The sequence below is a fragment of the Salmo salar genome, chromosome 15, assembly GCF_965601325.2.
Source record: "Salmo salar chromosome 15, fSalSal1, whole genome shotgun sequence".
NCBI classification, from domain to species: domain Eukaryota; kingdom Metazoa; phylum Chordata; class Actinopteri; order Salmoniformes; family Salmonidae; genus Salmo; species Salmo salar.
In genome coordinates, this window is record NC_138305.1 from 31,739,824 (window position 1) to 31,758,846 (window position 19,023).

At 43.8% G+C, this 19,023-nt stretch overlaps 1 protein-coding gene across 1 annotated transcript in view; it reads right to left on the reverse strand.

Annotated features, from left to right (window-relative positions):
• Nucleotides 1–203: 203 nt before the first annotated feature.
• LOC106571163 (glutamate receptor ionotropic, kainate 2) overlaps nucleotides 204–19,023 on the reverse strand; it is a 170,331-nt gene continuing 151,511 nt past the window's right edge. Inside the window, exons 16-18 of the mRNA XM_045695592.2 lie at nucleotides 18,651–18,876; nucleotides 6,101–6,354; nucleotides 204–3,398 (exon numbers count right to left, since the gene is read on the reverse strand). Of these exons, the coding sequence (XP_045551548.1) occupies nucleotides 3,234–3,398; nucleotides 6,101–6,354; nucleotides 18,651–18,876 (645 nt within the window). The 3' untranslated portion in view covers nucleotides 204–3,233. The remainder of the gene's footprint in view (nucleotides 3,399–6,100; nucleotides 6,355–18,650; nucleotides 18,877–19,023) is intronic.

Below are 19,023 nucleotides of genomic sequence, written 5' to 3' on the forward strand. Positions count from 1 at the left end.
ACGGACGGACGGACACACAGACACACACACACACACACACACACACACACACACACACACACACACACACACACACACACACACACACACACACACACACACACACACACACACACACACACACACACACACACACCACACACACAGAGCAACAATAAAGGTTAAACAGTTTACAAAGATAAATATAGTATCAAAAACGAATGAATAGTTATGAGTTTTTTTATTATATATTTTTTGTAAAACCTTGCATCAATGTCAAATAAATTCTATTACCTAATTTCTGGGGGGACAATACAATTGGATATTTTCTGATAAATCTTCCAAATTATTATTCAACCATTACACGTTGTACCACTGAATCTAGCAGGTAGAAAATGACAAGCAATACTGGTAGAACAAAAACAACGCATGGAACCCCCTCTATTGTTCCTAAATGGTTTCTTGAAATTACTCATAAATTCTACTTTCATTCATTCATGTACAGCACAAATATTTTCAGAAACATCAACCTTTGTATTTTGCATGTTCTTTTCTGGGGATGGACCCTTTAAGGAATGAGACGCTCCGGGGTGAAGTTTCCCCTAGGCCCAGATCAGGATCAGCTTCCCCTTCCCCAATCCTAACCTCAAAGGGCAACTGAACGCAAAAAACAACTTCTCTGTGCGGCATCAATATTAGTCAGAAACATTTATTCCAGTGCCACTTGATTAAAAAGTGTAAGTAGAATAATTTGGGTCAGTATATTCCAAAACTGAATTTTGTGAGATTTGTGTAACTGAGGTCGTCACAAATTACATGAGCGTTTGGTTTGGATTACATGCCCACTTTCCCACTAACACGGGATGGTAACACCTAGGGAGAATGCACGGAGAATCAGCTGCGCTGATTGCACTCTATCCAATCATAGCAGTGAACCTCCAGACAGTGAGACAACTCTGTCCATTAGGCAGCGCCTCGGACTTGGACTGGTTCACATAAGACAAAACATCAGCAATGTTACGTTGAAAGAACACTTGGCCCCAAAGCCCTTTAAGGAGTGACTGTTTTCTGATGTGTTTCATAGTGTCTGCAAGTGTTTTGGGCAAAAAGAAATTGAGATGATGCGCACTTGCATCTCAACTGCCACTTGTCAATATTAAAACCCATTGTCGAGCGTCTTGTGTCCAGCCGCGACCTGTTTTGTAACGTGATTCCCTATGAAACACTGCCAGATAAACAGACAGACAGACTGACAGACTGCCAGACCCACACTGTGGTAATAGATAGTGAGAAAGTTGTAAAAAACGAAACGGTACCGAAGCACGTCACGTCACCACTCGCCAGCGGCTTGATAAGCTGATTTAGCTAACATGGCCTGCCGGCTCTATTTGCCTGCTTACTACTACTAATGAGCTTCATTGACATACACAGAGATGGAACTTATCTAGCTAGTGATTTTGGGCACTGGTAAACACTGTGTAGCAGCTTGTGCTTTATTTACGATAGCTCAACAGCTTGCTGATGATGAAGTTGTAGACGTGTTCTCAGAAATCAGCCCTGAGCGCAGCCAGCAGCAGCTGTCTCAATACTGTCTGCAGTCCACTGACTTTTTCATGCACATCTTTTAACTTTTGAAATACTGCACCAAACACCTTAGCAAGATGTAAAAAAAAAAAAAAATCCTTCGCAAAAACGTCAAAATTCATTACACATTTCTTGATTTATCTTAGATTAATTCGGACTATTTTGAGGAAGTGCTAGTGGCTATATTGTTGCTACCGTGACTCAAGAGGGACAAACAACAGTAACTGCAAGGGTACGATAAAGTGAACATAACACACCCACATCGAACAACAACCCCAAGACTCAAATCTCGTTTTTCTTAATTAGCAGCAGAGAAACATATGGAATCGGTGAGTTCAGCCACTCTTTAACCATTAGTGGGGAAATGCAAAAGTGACCCACTATCAGCATCTAGGGGCAACTTCATCATACTCTGAATGAGCACACCTTTCATCCTTCATGACCATTGATAGATGAAAGACTGGATAGGTTTTTACCAATTTGCTTCCACCTGTCAAGTCCTACCAGATCAGTGGTCATAGAGGAAAGGAGTTCAAATGATTGAGACAACCACTGTGTAGCTATGTAAGCTAGGTTTAGCAGGGAGATGGGGAGGCAGCTGTAGAACGGCCCCATAGAGCAGACAGTGGGGCCCTATGACAGAGGAGGAGAGAGGGGCCCTACACGGCACAGTGAGAAGGCCCCACACCGGGGGAGGGCCCTGAATCACCAGTAGTCATAATTAGGAGTTGACACCCCAAGTTGGCACCCAAGTTGGCACCTGCTACATACAGAATGTGAAGTCCACAGAGAATGCTACTCTGATAGAAAGTACTACAAAACTTTGTCTGCATACAAAAAGATTTTTTGTTGTTGTTGTAGAAATCCTGCCTTTAAACAGTGGATATTGACTCAAAATGGCAGACTGTAATGTTATTTTTGACACTGTACAGCATGTTTGTGGAGGCATTGAAAGTAATATGTCAGTTGTTTATGATGGCCAAACTCTGCCACAATAAAGGCATTACAGAAGATAAACAATGAGTATTAGGGAGATCAATCAACATCAATGATTTAAAATGAAATAAATACATATTTTAGAAACTGGCTATCCTTTCTATTTTCTTTATACAGTTCTTATTCAACATTTGGCACTTTGTAACATTCCATATCATAATCACCTGTAGTGAGATCCATTTTGATCGACTGGACACACACACATACACACACAGATTTGACAATAGTGTAAATGACATCAACAGAAAAACAACAACTCATTTCTTGGGATGTTATGGTCTCAAGGTGTAGTGTGATGCTCTGAACAGGTGTGTTTCTGTGTGTGTGTGTCAAGTCACTGACTGTGAAGACAGTCTCAACAGACCTGCATTTTGAGTTCTTCCCTTTTAATCCCCATTGAGATCCATCTCAAAGATCCATCCACCTCACAATCCTTTAACTTGTCCCCACAATCCTCCAAAAAGTCTCTTTCACAAAGCGTCGGTCACAGTGAGATGACAGTCTACATTTCCACAGGAAACATCTCTACCATACTACCAAAGCTGGGGCAAATGCAATATAGTTTCGGGTTACGTTAACATTGCGTCAACATTCATTCAACCCCTCCAGATCCTCTGGTTGTGTGTTTGACCTTGACGGGTGTTTTTGACCTTTTCTTGACCTTTTGACCCCCATCACGCCATGGTCTCCTTGCCCGGCAGTCTCCTGTCGTTCAACGTGTGCATGTTGATGACCTCCTCGGTCTTGACGATGACCGGCGGCTGGGGCTTCTGCTTGAGGCGCCGCTGGCACTTCAGGGAGCCACGCAACTCATCCACCATGACACTACAGAAGGAGCGCTGGAGAGGGGGATAGGGGAGGGGAGAGGGAGGAAGAGGGTTGAGGGTAAAATACGTACAGAACTGGCAACATTAACTGACAGATAATCAGTTTATGTAGTCCATGCAGGAATCAAACCCACACTGGAGTTTGTCAGTACCATGGTCTAACCCACTGATACATTGAGACTACCCTGGTAGAGGGTGAGAGGGAGTGAGAGGAGGAGGATGGGGTAAAAGGGGAGGGGAGAGTTGTAGAGAGGTTGAGGCAGAGGAGAGAAGAGAGGTGAGAGGGAGGTGAATAGTGAGAGGACGGGGAAGAGGGAGGGGAATAGTGAGAGGACGGGGAAGAGGGAGGTGAATAGTGAGAGGACGGGGAAGAGGGAGGTGAATAGTGAGAGGACGGGGAAGAGGGAGGTGAATAGTGAGAGGACGGGGAAGAGGGAGGTGAATAGTGAGAGGACGGGGAAGAGGGAGGTGAATAGTGAGAGGACGGGGAAGAGGGAGGTGAATAGTGAGAGGACGGGGAAGAGGGAGGTGAATAGTGAGAGGACGGGGAAGAGGGAGGTGAATAGTGAGAGGACGGGGAAGAGGGAGGTGAATAGTGAGAGGATGGGGAAGAGGGAGGTGAATAGTGAGAGGACGGGGAAGAGGGAGGTGAATAGTGAGAGGACGGGGAAGAGGGAGGTGAATAGTGAGAGGACGGGGAAGAGGGAGGTGAATAGTGAGAGGATGGGCAAGAGGGAGGTGAATAGTGAGAGGACGGGGAAGAGGGAGGTGAATAGTGAGAGGACGGGGAAGAGGGAGGTGAATAGTGAGAGGACGGGGAAGAGGGAGGTGAATAGTGAGAGGACGGGGAAGAGGGAGGTGAATAGTGAGAGGACGGGGAAGAGGGAGGTGAATAGTGAGAGGATGGGGAAGAGGCAGGTGAATAGTGAGAGGACGGGGAAGAGGGAGGTGAATAGGGGAGAAAGGAAGCTGGCAAAGAGAGAGGGGAAGGATAGAGGACAAGAGTGGGAAGTGAAGAGGGGAGAGGGATGTGGAGGACAGAGCGAGAACATGAGAAAAGAGGGTGAGAGAGCATGAGAAAAGTGTGCTTTTACCACCACCTTGGTGGCCTAGAGGACATAACATTTCTTATAACATCGTAACCTTATAACATAACATCATAACCTCATAACACAACATCATAACCTCATAACATAACATCGTAACCTCATAACATCGTAACTTTATAACATCGTAACCACATAACATCGTAACCTCATAACATCATAACATCGTAACCTCATAACATCGTAACATCATAACATCGCAACCTCATCACATCATAACATCGTAACCTTATCACATCAAACATCGTAACCTTATCACATCATAACTTCGTAACCTTATCACATCAAACATCGGAACCTCATAACATCATAACATCGTAACCTTATCACATCAAACATCGTAACCTTATCACATCATAACATCGTAACCTCATAACATCGTAACCTTATCACATCATAACATCGTAACCTTATCACATCATAACATCGTAACTTATCACATCATAACATCGTAACCTTATCACATCAAACATCGGAACCTTATCACATCAAACGTTGTAACCTCATAACATCATAACCTTATAACATCAAACATCGTAACCTTATAACATCATAACCTTATAACATCGTAACCTTATCACATCAAACATCGTAACCTTATAACATCATAACCTTATAACATCGTAACCTCATAACATCGTAACCTTCTAAAATCATAACATTTTAACCTCATAACATCGTAACCTCATAACATCGTAATGTTATAACATCGTAACCTTATAACATCATAACCTCATAACATTTTATCCTTATAACATCGTAACCTCATAACATAACATCATAACCTTATAACATCATAACCAATCTATCTGATCATCTCAGTTGTTGATTGACAATGAAATAATATCAGACATTTATAAGACCCACCATATTTTCAAGCATAGTGGTGGCTGCATCATGTCATGGGTATGCTGGTAATCGTTAAAGATTGGGGAGTTTTTCAGGATAAAAAAGAAATGGAACAGAGCTAAGCACAGGCAAAATCCTAAAGGAAAATCTGGTTCAGTCTGCTTTCCACCAGACACTGGGAGATTAATTAAACTTTCAACAGGACAAAAACCTTAAACACAAGGCCAAATCTACACTGGAGTTGCTTACCAAGAGGACAGTGAATGTTCCTGAGTGTCCGATTTAGTTTTGACTTAAATCTATTTAAATCTATGGCAAGACCTGAAAATGGTTGTCTAGCAATAATCAACAACCAATTTGACAGAGCTTGAAGAATTTGTTTAATAATAATGGGCAAATGTTGCACAATTCAGGTGTGGAAAGCTCTTAGAGACTTACCCAGAAAGACTCACAGCTGTAATCGCTGCCAAATGTGATTGTAACATGTATTGACTTAGGGGTGTGAATACTTATGTAAATGAGATATTTATGTATTTTATTTTCAATACATTTGCTAACATTTCTTAAAATATGTTTTCCCTTTGACACCTACACTGTAAAAAGAAAATCATGTTTTTACGGTAACTTACTGGCAGCCTGTTACGTGTAAGTTACTGTTAAAAAAGGTACAGTATGTTACCGTAAATTCCAAATCAACTTTAGTTTAACAGTACATTAGTTTACAGTGATATAATGCTCTACGAAGCCTATAAATCTCACCTTCTCCAGTTCAGCGTTCTGTTTAGACTTGTACAGGACCTCTCCGACGGCCACAAACACAGACAGCACCAGCCCTGCAGCCAGCACGATGAAGATACCCCCGATGTTCTGCACCCCCAGAGCGCTAGCCTCCTTATTCTTCTCATCCTCCGGACAACCGTTACCCCTCCACCACTTCTCCTTCATCATGTGCAACTTCCCTTCTTCCTGCAGCTGCAGGATCGCTATGGTGATCTTGTCCCGGTACGGAGAGCCTGGAGGGGACAAAAAGGACAGAAGATCTGAGAAACTGTATAAATAAATAAAACTGCAAAGTGAATGATATTAGTTTTGAAGTGAATTCATCTAAAGACTAGGTATTGTTCAGTGCTTATATATTACATAGCATGCATTGCGATGGTGATTTTGTTAGAAAATGTTTGAAGATCAGATTTAGTTTTTCAAGAAAAAGGGCATCAGATTGGCTTGTTAAATGAATGAATGATGGTTGTTGTGTCTGTTTCGGCTGTATTGGTATTGTATGTTTTAATATTGCAGACACATTTCTTACATGGCGATCAATACAATTCTAATCTTATTTGATCTTATTTAATCTCATCTTAATTCAAAGGCTAGTCAATGTTCAGTGGCTACACTGTAAAGGGGTTACCATGAATTTATAGGCTCGGTGACAAGCAAAATTCTGTATTTAATATTACAGTACACCTACTGTGAAATAAATATGATAGTGTAATGATACACAGTACAATACAGTACAATTATTATACTGTAAAAGAAGTCAATGCTACCGTAATTGGAAATAATGAATTAATGAATGGATGAATGAAATTCATTGAGGAGAGGGGTTTGTATTTCATAGTATTTTACTGTAATTACAATGGGTTGGTGCAAGCAGGTTGGCAGTGTTTAGACATTACAGAATATTAATGAACGTTTGGTGTTTTATATCACTTGCACTTCTGGAGGCCTTGACAAAGGTTTCCAAACTTGCAGTGACTACAGGGCAAAACAGACCAAAGGACATGGCAAAATGCTCAACCATTTAAGGTTTAAGACTTGCTGCCACTCCAATCTGTCCCCTAAACATTTCAAATGAATAAGGCACTATAACCACTCACTCACGGGAGCAACAACTATAGCCTCAAAATATGTTAATGAACCAGAAACAACAATACCATGCATCCATTAACGGTCAAAAGGTGTGTTGGGTTCCAAAGATACGGTAAGATACTGTATTCTGTATTCTACAGTACCATTAGAAATACAGCCATTTTAACATAATGCACCATCATTTACAGTATGCTGCAGTAAAACATTTCAGTTTTTTAATGTTGATAATACCAAAAATGTGTGTATAAATGACAGTTTTCCATTACAGTGTAGTTTTACCAAGCAATGGTGGGAACAGGGCTCAACTTGTGGGTCTGCTTATCTTATGAGCATAACCTGTCATGGTGTTTTCATAGAAACACACCTCCTTCATCCTATTAATTGCTAATCCTCACAGTATCTGGGAGACAGGCTACAGAATTAGCATCTTGTTCTCTAGCATTACAACGCCACAAGGCGTTGGCGACACAGGGCTTTGTGTTCCGGAGTAGCAGGGCCACAGGGCTTTGTGTTCTGGAGTAGCAGGGCCACATTGCTTTGTGTCCCGGAGTAGCAGGGCCACATGGCTTTGTGTCCCGGAGTAGCAGGGCCACAGGGCTTTGTGTTCCGGAGTAGCAGGGCCACAGGGCTTTGTGTTCCGGAGTAGCAGGGCCACAGGGCTTTGTGTTCCGGAGTAGCAGGGCCACAGGGCTTTGTGTTCCGGAGTAGCAGGGCCACAGGGCTTTGTGTTCCGGAGTAGCAGGGCCAAAGGGCTTTGTGTTCTGGAGTAGCAGGGCTCCCGTTGATTCTGATAAATTACCAGAGAGTGTGTGTGTGTGTGAATGTCTGTGTGTGTGTGTGGGTGTGAGAGAGTGAGAGAGAGTGTGTTTGAGTGTGTGTGTGTGTGTGTGGTGTGTGTGTGTGTGTGTGTGTGTGTGTGTGTGTGTGTGTGTGTGTGTGTGTGTGTGTGTGTGTGTGTGTGTGTGTGTGTGTGTGTGTGCACGTATGCACGTGTCCATATCCATGTGCCAAGATGAGTACAACTCCCCAAATCCGCAGACAGTGGGAGAACGCTGGAATTATCGGCAGAGTATTAAGACACAGCGGGAGCCTCAGTGATCAAAGGAAGAGTAATCGCTCCAGAGTTCCCGAGTAGAACTGCTGTGTCCCTGCCTCTCCCCTCCCTAACCCACAGCACGACACTGCTGTGTCCCTGCCTCTCCCCTCCCTAACCCACAGCACGACACTGCTGTGTCCCTGCCTCTCCCCTCCTAACCCACAGCACGACACTGCTGTGTCCCTGCCTCTCCCCTCCTAACCCACAGCACGACACTGCAAGGGCCTAGGCAGCTACCACACACGCACGCACGCACGCACGCACGCACGCACGCACGCACGCCCACGCACCACACACACACACACACACACACACACACACACACACACACCCACACACACACACACACACACACACACACACACACACACACACACACACACCACTCTCCCTCAGACCCAGCCAAGACAAGATGAATGCTTACTGGGTGTTTTATTTCTATGTTTCATTAATGAAAAACAACTTGAAACCATGTTAGTGTTTTCATTATCTGATTATTTAAAGGAGGTAGGGAAAAGAAAGGAGCTCTGCGCTGTCGTGCTAAGTTTGTGTGTATGTGGTGTGTGTGTGTGTGTGTGTGTGTGTGTGTGTGTGTGTGTGTGTGTGTGTGTGTGTGTGTGTGTGTGTGTGTGTGTGTGTGTGTGTGTGTGTGTGTGTGTGTGTGTGTGTGCATTGTGTGTGCATTGTGTGTGTATGAGTATACAGTCGTGGCCAAAAGTTTTGAAAATGACACAAATATTAATTTTCACAAAGTCTGCTGCCTCAGTTTGTATGATGGCAATTTGCATATACTCCAGAATGTTAGGAAGAGTGATCAGATGAATTGCAATTAATTGCAAAGTCCTTTTGGAGGATGGCCTGGTGTCAAGAAGGGCAGCAAAGAAGCCACTTCTCTCCAGGAAAAACATCAGGGACAGACTGATATTCTGCAAAAGGTACAGGGATTGGACTGCTGAGAACTGGGGTAAAGTCATTTTCCTTTCCGATTGTTTGGGGCATCCGGAAAAAAGCTTGTCCAGAGAAGACAAGGTGAGCGCTACCATCAGTCCTGTGTCATGCCAACAGTAAAGCATCCTGAGACCATTCATGTGTGGGGTTGATTCTCAGCCAAGGGAGTGGGATCACTCACAATTTTGCCTAAGAACACAGCCATGAATAAAGAATGGTACCAACATATCCTCCGAGAGCAACTTCTCCCAACCATCCAGGAACAGTTTGGTGACGAACAATGCCTTTTCCAGCATGATGGAGCACCTTGCCATAAGGCAAAAGTGATAACTAAGTGGCTCGGGGAACAAAACATCGATATTTTGGGTCCATGGCCAGGAAACTCCCCAGACCTTAATCCCATTGAGAACTTGTGGTCAATCCTCAGAGGCGGGTGGACAAATAAAACCCCACAAATTCTGACAAACTCCAAGCATTGATTATGCAAGAATGGGCTGCCATCAGTCAGGATGTGGCCCAGAAGTTAATTGACAGCATGCCAGGGCAGATTGCAGAGGTCTTGAAAAAGAAGGGTCAACACTGCAAATATTGACTCTTTGCATCAACTTCATGTAATTGTCAATAAAAGCCTTTGACACTTATGAAATGCTTGTAATTATACTTCAGTTTTCCATAGTAACATCTGACAAAAATATCTAAAGACACTGAAGCAGCAAACGTTGTGGAAATTAATATTTGTGTCATTCTCAAAACTTTTGGCCACGACTGTATGCCCTTGCATGTGTGTGTGAATAACCCACACCCAAGTATTCATCAAGAGTCCTCTAATTCTCCCCCAGCTCACATTTCAAATGATTCAGAGCCACTTTAATAGGATGGATTCTTGGAGAGGCAGAATATGGAACCAGGGTTGAATGGCAGAGAGAGCTACTTCTACTGTTGACGCGCTCTGCATACGCAACTAACTGACAGATGTTCAACATATGAGGACATCCCTCACTCCGCTGCTGTCTGGCCTCAAATATGAATGTGATCACAGTTTAGGTCAGTAGGGGTGACGGAGGGGGATGGAGGGATGGCGTAGGGGAGCGTGGGGAATAGGAGGCGTGGATTGAATGGCAATCTTTTAAATGGGGGCCTGCTGTTATCGTACTATAAGGGGGTAAGGTGGTGCTAAATGTGGCTTTGGAGGATTTTGAAGGTTAAGGCGGCTACAGGCAAAATAAATGATTGAGGATTAAGTTGAACTGTTGGTAATCTTCCCCTTGTTGAGAAGGTATATACTATACATATATACAGTGCATTTGGAAAGTATTCAGACCCCTTCCCCTTTTCCACATTTTGTTACGTTACTGCCTTATTCTAAAATGGATTAAATTAGAAAAAATCCTCATCAATCTACACATAATACCCCATAATAACAAAGAGAAAAACAGAACTACCTTAGTTACATAAGTATTCAGACCCTTTGCTATGAGACTCGAAATTGAGCTAAGGTGCATCCTGTTTACATTGGTCATCCTTGAGATGTTTCTGCAACTTGATTGGAGTCCACCTGTGGTAAATTCAATTGATTGGACATGATGATCTGAAAGCCATACACCTGTCTATATAAGGTCCCACAGTTGACAGTGCATGTCAGAGCAAAAACCAAGCCATAAGGTCAAAGGAATAGTCCGTAGAGGTCCGAGACATGATTGTATCAAGGCACAAATCTGGGGAAGGGTACTAAAACATTTCTGCAGCATTGAAGGTCCCCAAGAACACAGTGGCCTCCATCATTCTTAAATGTAAGACGTTTTGAATCACCAAGACTCTTCCTAGAGCTGGCCGCCGGGCCAAACTGAGCAATCAGGGAAGAAGTACCTTGGTCAGGGAGGTTACCAAGAACCCGATGGTCACTCTGAGAGATGTTCCAGAGTTCCTCTGTGGCAGCATCATGCTGTGGGGATGTTTTCAGTGGCAGAGACTGGGAAACTAGTCAGGATCGAGGGAAAGATGATCAGAGCAAACTACAGAGAGATCCTTGCTGAAAACCTGCTCCAGAGCGCTCAGGACCTCAGACTGGGGCGAAGGTTCACCTTCCCTAAGCACACAGCCAAGATAATGCAGGAGTGGCTTCGGGACAAGTCTCTGAATGTCCTTGAGTGGCCCAGCCAGAGCCCGGACTTGAACCCGATCAAACATCTCTAGAGAGACCTGAAAATAGCTCTGCAGCGATGCTCCTCATCCAACCTGACAGAGCTTGAGAGGATCTGCAGAGAAGAATGGGAGAAACTCCCCAAATACAGGTGTACGAAGCATGTAGCATCATGCCCAAGAAGACTCGAGGTTGTAATCACTGCCAAAGGTGCTTCAACAACATACAGAGTAAAGGGTCTGAACTCTTATGTAAATGTCATATTTAATTATTTTTTTTTAATACATTTGCAAACATTTCTAAAAACCTGTTTTTGCTTTGTCATTATGGGAAGTTATGTGTAGATTGATGAGGGAAAAAAACAATTTCATCAATTTTAGAATAAGGCTGTACCATAACAAAATTACAAAAAAGTCAAGGGGTCTGAATACTTTCCGAATGCACTGTACAGTGAGGGAAAAAAGTATTTGATCCCCTGCTGATTTTGTACGTTTGCCCACCGACAAAGAAATGATCAGTCTATAATTTTAATGGTAGGTTTATTTGAACAGTGCGAGACAGAATAAAAAAATAAAATAAAACGCATGTCAAAAATGTTATAAAATGATTTGCATTTTAATGAGGGAAATAAGTATTTGACCCCTCTGCAAAACATGACTTAGTACTTGGTGGCAAAACCCTTGTTGGCAATCACAGAGGTCAGACGTTTCTTGTAGTTGGCCACCAGGTTTGCACACATCTCAGGAGGGATTTTGTCCCACTCCTCTTTGCAGATCTTCTCCAAGTCATTAACCTGTTAGGGCTAGGGGGCAGTATTTGCACGGCTGGATAAAAAAATGTACCCGATTTAATCTGGTTACTAATCCTACCCAGTAACTAGAATATGCATATACTTATTATATATGGATAGAAAACACTCTAAAGTTTCTAAAACTGTTTGAATGGTGTCTGTGAGTATAACAGAACTCATTTGGCAGGCAAAACCCTGAGACATTTTCTGACAGGAAGTGGATAGCTGATGTGTTGTATTACCTTTAAACCTATGCCATTGAAAAACACAGGGGCTGAGGAATATTTTGGCACTTCCTATTGCTTCCATGTAGTTCTGGGCTGATTCCGCAATCAATCAATCAGATTCCAAACTCTCAGAACGTACCCCTATGGGGCCCCAGTGTTGAGGATCAGCAGGGTGGAGATGTTGTTTCCTACCCTCACCACCTGGGGGTGGCTCGTCAGACGGTCAGGGACCCAGTTGCACAGGGCGGGGTCGAGACCCAGGGTCTCAAGCTTAATGACGAGTTTGGAGGGTACTATAGTGTTAAATGCTGAGCTGTAATCGATGAAAAGCATTCTTACATAGGTATTCCTCTTGTCCAGATGGGTTAGGGCAGTGTGATTGCGATTGCGTCGTCTGTGGACCTATTGGGGCGGTAGGAAAATTGGAGTGGGTCTAGGGTATCAGGTAGGGTGGAGGTGATATGATCCTTGACTTGTCTCTCAAAGCACTTCATGATGACAGAACTGAGTGTTACGGGGCGATAGTCGTTTAGCTTAGTTACCTTAGCTTTCTTGGGTACAGGAACAATGGTGGCCCTCTTGAAGCATGTGGGCACAGCAGACTGGGTTAGGGATTGATTGAATATGTCCATAAACACACCAGCCAGCTGGTCTGTGCATGCTCTGAGGACACGGCTAGGGATGCTGTCTGGACCAGCAGCCTTGCGAGGTTTAACACGTTTAAATGTTTTACTCACATTGGCCACTGTGAAGGAGAACCCACAGGTTTTGGTAGTGGGCTGTGTCATTGGCACTGTATTGTCCTCAAAGCGAGCAGAGAAGTTTGTTAATTTGTCTGGGAGCAAGACGTCGGTGTCTGCGACGGGGCTGGTTTTCTTTTTGTAATCCGTGAATGACTGTAGACCCTGTCACGTACGTCTCGTGTTTGAGCCGTTGAATTGCGACTCTACTTTGTCTCTATACTAACGCTTTGCTTGTTTGATTGCCTTGCGGAGTGAATAGCTACACTGTTTGTATCCGGTCATGTTTCCGGTCGCCTTGCCGTAATTAAAAGCAGTGGTTCGCGCTTTCAGTTTTGCTCGAATAATGACATCAATCCACGTTTTCTGGTTAGGGAAGGTTTTAATAGTCACCATGGGTACAACATCACCGATGCACTTGCTAATAAACTCGCTCACCGAGTCAGCGTGTACATCAATGTTGTTGTATGAGGCTATCTGGAACATATCCCAGTCCACGTGATCGAAGCAATCTTGAATCTTGGAATCTGATTGGTCGGACCAGCATTGAACAGACCTGAGCACATGCGTTTCCTGTTTTAGTTTCTGTCTATAGGCTGGGAGCAACAAAATGGAGTTGTGGTCAGATTTGCCGAAAGGAGGGCGAGGGAGGGCTTTGTATGCGTTGCGGAAGTTAGAGTAGCAATGATCCAGAATGCTGCCAGCTTGAGTCACGCATTTGATATGCTGATAAAATTTTGGGAATTTGTTTTCAGATTAGTTTTGTTAAAGGATATGTGGTTTCCAGCTTACATAGAGTCCAATGAAGTTCTTTCAGGGCCGTCGATGTATCTGCTTGGGGGGGGGGATTATAATCAAAGAGAATTCTCTTGGTAGATAATGCGGTCGGCATTTGATTGTAAGGAATTCTAGGTCAGGTGAACAAAAGGACTTGAGTTCCTGTATGTTGTTATGATCACACCACGAGTCGTTAATCATAAGACATACACCCCTGCCCTTCTTCTTACCAGAGAGATGTTTGTTTCTGTTGGCATGATGCTTGAAGAAACTGGGTGGCTGTACCGACTCTGATAACATATCCCGAGTGAGCCATGTTTCCGTGAAATATATTTTGATTTGTTTAACATGTTTTTGGTTACTACATGATTCCATATGTGTAATTTCATAGTTTTGATGTCTTCACTATTATTCTACAATGTAGAAAATAGTAAAAATAAAGAAAAACCCTTGAATGAGTAGGTGTTCTAAAATTTTGGACCGGTAGTGTGTGTATATATATATATATATATATATATACTGCTCAAAAAAATAAAGGGAACACTTAAACAACACAATGTAACTCCAAGTCAATCACACTTCTGTGAAATCAAACTGTCCACTTAGGAAGCAACACTGATTGACAATACATTTCACATGCTGTTGTGCAAATGGAATAGACAACAGGTGGAAATTATAGGCAATTAGCAAGACACCCCCAATAAAGGAGTGGTTCTGCAGGTGGTGACCACAGACCACTTCTCAGTTCCTATGCTTCCTGGCTGATGTTTTGGTCACTTTTGAATGCTGGCGGTGCTTTCACTCTAGTGGTAGCATGAGACGGAGTCTACAACCCACACAAGTGGCTCAGGTAGTGCAGCTCATCCAGGATGGCACATCAATGCGAGCTGTGGCAAGAAGGTTTGCTGTGTCTGTCAGCGTAGTGTCCAGAGCATGGAGGCGCGACCAGGAGACAGGCCAGTACATCAGGAGACGTGGAGGAGGCCGTAGGAGGGCAACAACCCAGCAGCAGGACCGCTACCTCCGCCTTTGTGCAAGGAGGAGCACTGCCAGAGCCCTGCAAAATGACCTCCAGCAGGCCACAAATGTGCATGTGTCTGCTCAAACGGTCAGAAACAGACTCCATGAGGGTGGTATGAGGGCCCGACGTCCACAGGTGGGGGTTGTGCTTACAGCCCAACACCGTGCAGGACGTTTGGCATTTGCCAGAGAACACCAAGATTGGCAAATTTGCCACTGGCGCCCTGTGCTCTTCACAGATGAAAGCAGGTTCACACTGAGCACATGTGACAGACGTGACAGTCTGGAGACACCGTGGAGAACGTTCTGCTGCCTGCAACATCCTCCAGCATGACCGGTTTGGCGGTGGGTTAGTCATGGTGTGGGGTGGCATTTCTTTGGGGGGCCGCACAGCCCTCCATGTGCTCACCAGAGGTAGCCTGACTGCCATTAGGTACCGAGATGAGATCCTCAGACCCCTTGTGAGACCATATGCTGGTGCGGTTGGCCCTGGGTTCCTCCTAATGCAAGACAATGCTAGACCTCATGTGGCTGGAGTGTGTCAGCAGTTCCTGCAAGAGGAAGGCATTGATGCTATGGACTGGCCCGCCCGTTCCCCAGACCTGAATCCAATTGAGCACATCTGGGACATCATGTCTCGCTCCATCCACCAACACCACGTTGCACCACAGACTGTCCAGGAGTTGGCGGATGCTTTAGTCCAGGTCTGGGAGGAGATCCCTCAGGAGACCATCCGCCACCTCATCAGGAGCATGCCCAGGCGTTGTAGGGAGGTCATACAGGCACGTGGAGGCCACACACACTACTGAGCCTCATTTTGACTTGTTTTAAGGACATTACATCAAAGTTGGATCAGCCTGTAGTGTGGTTTTCCACTTTAATTTTGAGTGTGACTCCAAATCCAGACCTCCATGGGTTGATAAATTGGATTTCCATTGATTATTTTTGTGTGATTTTGTTGTCAGCACATTCAACTATGTAAAGAAAAAAGTATTTAATAAGATTATTTCATTCATTCAGATCTAGGATGTGTTATTTTAGTGTTCCCTTTATTTCTTTGAGCAGTGTATATATATATATATATATATATAATATATATATATATATATATATTCCATTATCAGTATCAGTGTCCACTACTAATAACCATACATAGAAATATACCCTCAGTGGCCAGTTTATTTGTTATGTACACCCATCTAGTACCGGGTCAGTCCCCCCTTATCCTCCAGAACAGCCTGAATTCTTTGGTGCATGGAAATGTTGCTCAATTGATATCAAGGGACCTAACCTGTGCCAGGACAACATTCCCCACACCATTACACCACCGCCACCAGCCTGTACCGTTGACACCAGGCTAGATGGGGCCATGGACTCATGCTGCTTACGTCAAATCCTGACTCTGACATCAGCATGAGGCAACAGGAACCGGGATTCATCGGACCAGGCAGTATTTTTCTACTCCTCAATTGTCCAGTGTTGGTGATCGCGTGCCCACTGGAGCCGCTTCTTCTTGATTTTAGCTGATAGGAGTGGAACCTGGTGTGGTCGTCTGCTGCAGTAGCCCATCTGTGACAAGGACCGACGAGTTGTGCGTTCTGAGATGCCAGTTTGTCACTGTTGTACCGTTATTTTCCTGTTTGTGACCTGCCTGTTAACTTGCATGATTCTTGAAAGTCTCTTCTGACCTCTCATCAACGAGCTGTTTTCGCCCACAAGACTGCCGCTGACTGGATGTTTTTTGTTTGTCCCACCATTCTATGTAAACCCTTAGATACTCTCGTGCGTGAAATACCCAGGAGGGCGGACATTTCTGAGATACTGGAACCGGCATTCCTGCCACCAAAAACAGCAGAGTCATATCAGCAACACACAGTATCCCTGCAGACCCATAACCACCCCTACTACCGTAAATTCCGGACTATAAGCCGCAACTTTTTTCCCAGGCTTTGAACCTCGCGGCTTAAACAATGACGTGGCTAATATATGGATTTTTCCCGCTTTCAATTTGATTTTCTCCAAAAAAACACATTCTGTGACGTGCTCAGTTTTTTGGCGGCATGAAGCTTTCATTAGACCAATGAAATTGCCGAACGGGTTAAGGTCAAACAACTTTTTTGTTTACTGTTTAGATTAAATCGAGCTCTCTCAAACTTCCCATCATTCTGATTACGGTAGTCATTTTGTCACCCTCGTCATGACAAAGACACGGAGAAATGCATATGATGCAGCTTTCAAGTTGAAGGCGATTGATCTGGCAGTTGGAAAAGGAAATAGAGCTGCTGCACGGGAGCTTGGTCTTAGTGAGTCCATGATAAGACGTTGGAAACAGCAGCGTGAGGAATTGACTCAGTGCAAAAAGACAACTAAAGCTTACTGCAATTTTTTGTTGTTGTTGTTACAATCCGTGTTTCGTTAAAGCCTATTTATTTTTGTTACAAGCCGTGTTTCGTTAAAGCCTATTTATTTTTGTTACAAGCCGTGTTTCGTTAAAGCCTGTGTAAAGTTCATTTCTTTCAATGTACCGGTAGGCACCTGCGGCTTATAGACATGTGCGGCTTATTTATGTTCAAAATATATATATATTTTTAATTCAGTGGGTGCGGCTTATATTCAGGTGCGCTTAATAGTCCGGAAATTACGGTAATCAACAGTGGACAGGTCCAGATGTGAAAAGGGAGAATGTTTTGATGGCGTTCATAATGCTGGTGATCGATGATGGCCATTATGGGGTAGGGGCTAGTTGTCTGCAGCCTCATCACTAACCCTAGAATTAGAAAACACTAGCAACAGCTTTCCTCCTGTTTCCTCTGGAGTCCATGAGATGTGACCTGCACACATACAGTATACAGTATGGGCTGTATCAAGCGTTTCAGAGTAGGCGTGCTGATCTAGAATCTAGGTACCGCATTTACATTAGATTTTCTTCATTATTATCCGAAATATGATACGTTTCAGGAATACGGGCCCTGCACCTTCTCTGTTGTACAGAATCGTTACCGGCCAAGGAAAAAAGATGTCCCAACAGAAAAAGCTGGTTATGTGTGGTGGATTATCATATACCGTACGTGTCAAGTGTAACAGTGTTAACACATTCCAACTGAAATGCCAGAGCTCAAACTGTTACTTCGTGATCCTGTAGTTATCTATGTCAGGCATGGTATTTTCACATTTCAAGTTGTACAAATAAAATAAAAGTTCATCACAAATACAATTATCTTAATGTGTAGGGAAATTCTAGATACTGTGTGAAATTCCTAAATCTTTCTTATTGTCCATTTCCCCTTCACTTTAACCCTTACCTCCTGACCTCATTCATAACACTTCCTTGTTTGACCCTTTCAGTTATCTGTCTCCAACAGTCCAAACTCCAACCCTCATTTATCAGCTTGCTCTGATATTTATTTTAATTTTAACTTTATTTAACTAGGCAAGTCAGTTAAGAACAAATTCTTATTTTCAATGACGGCCTAGGAACAGTGGGTTAACTGCCTTGTTCAGGGGCAGAACGTCAGATTTTTACCTTGTCAGCATTCGATCTTGCAACCTTTCGGTTACTAGTGCAACGCTCTAACCACTAGGCTACCTGCCACCCCGATAACATACATTGCCATTGACAGGTAGAAGGGGATATAGGAGTTATAAGCGATTTAGCCAATATGGATGATAGACTATATAGACAACAAGGACAATAGACGTTACCCATGGGTGTCCCCACTCCGTAGGCCTTGGAGTCAATGAGGCCTCCTATCTGGGTGAGGTTGCAGTTGCGCTGGGTGACGAACTCGATGGTGGTGGACTCCATGAGGAAGGCATAGTCTGAGGTGAGCACGCGCTGGATTCCTGCGTCAATGTCTTTCACCATCACTGACGATCGCCGGCTGTTCATGAACTCCCACATCTTATCGTAGGTGGAGATCTTAGTCTTCTGAGAAACGACCGGAGGAAGAAAATGTGACAGATGAATTCCAACTCTTCTAATGATAGTAATGAATAAAAGCAGGGTTGAGTCCAACCCTTCTTCTAGAGATCTGCCGTCCTGCAAGCTTTCGCTCCAACACAAATATAGCATACC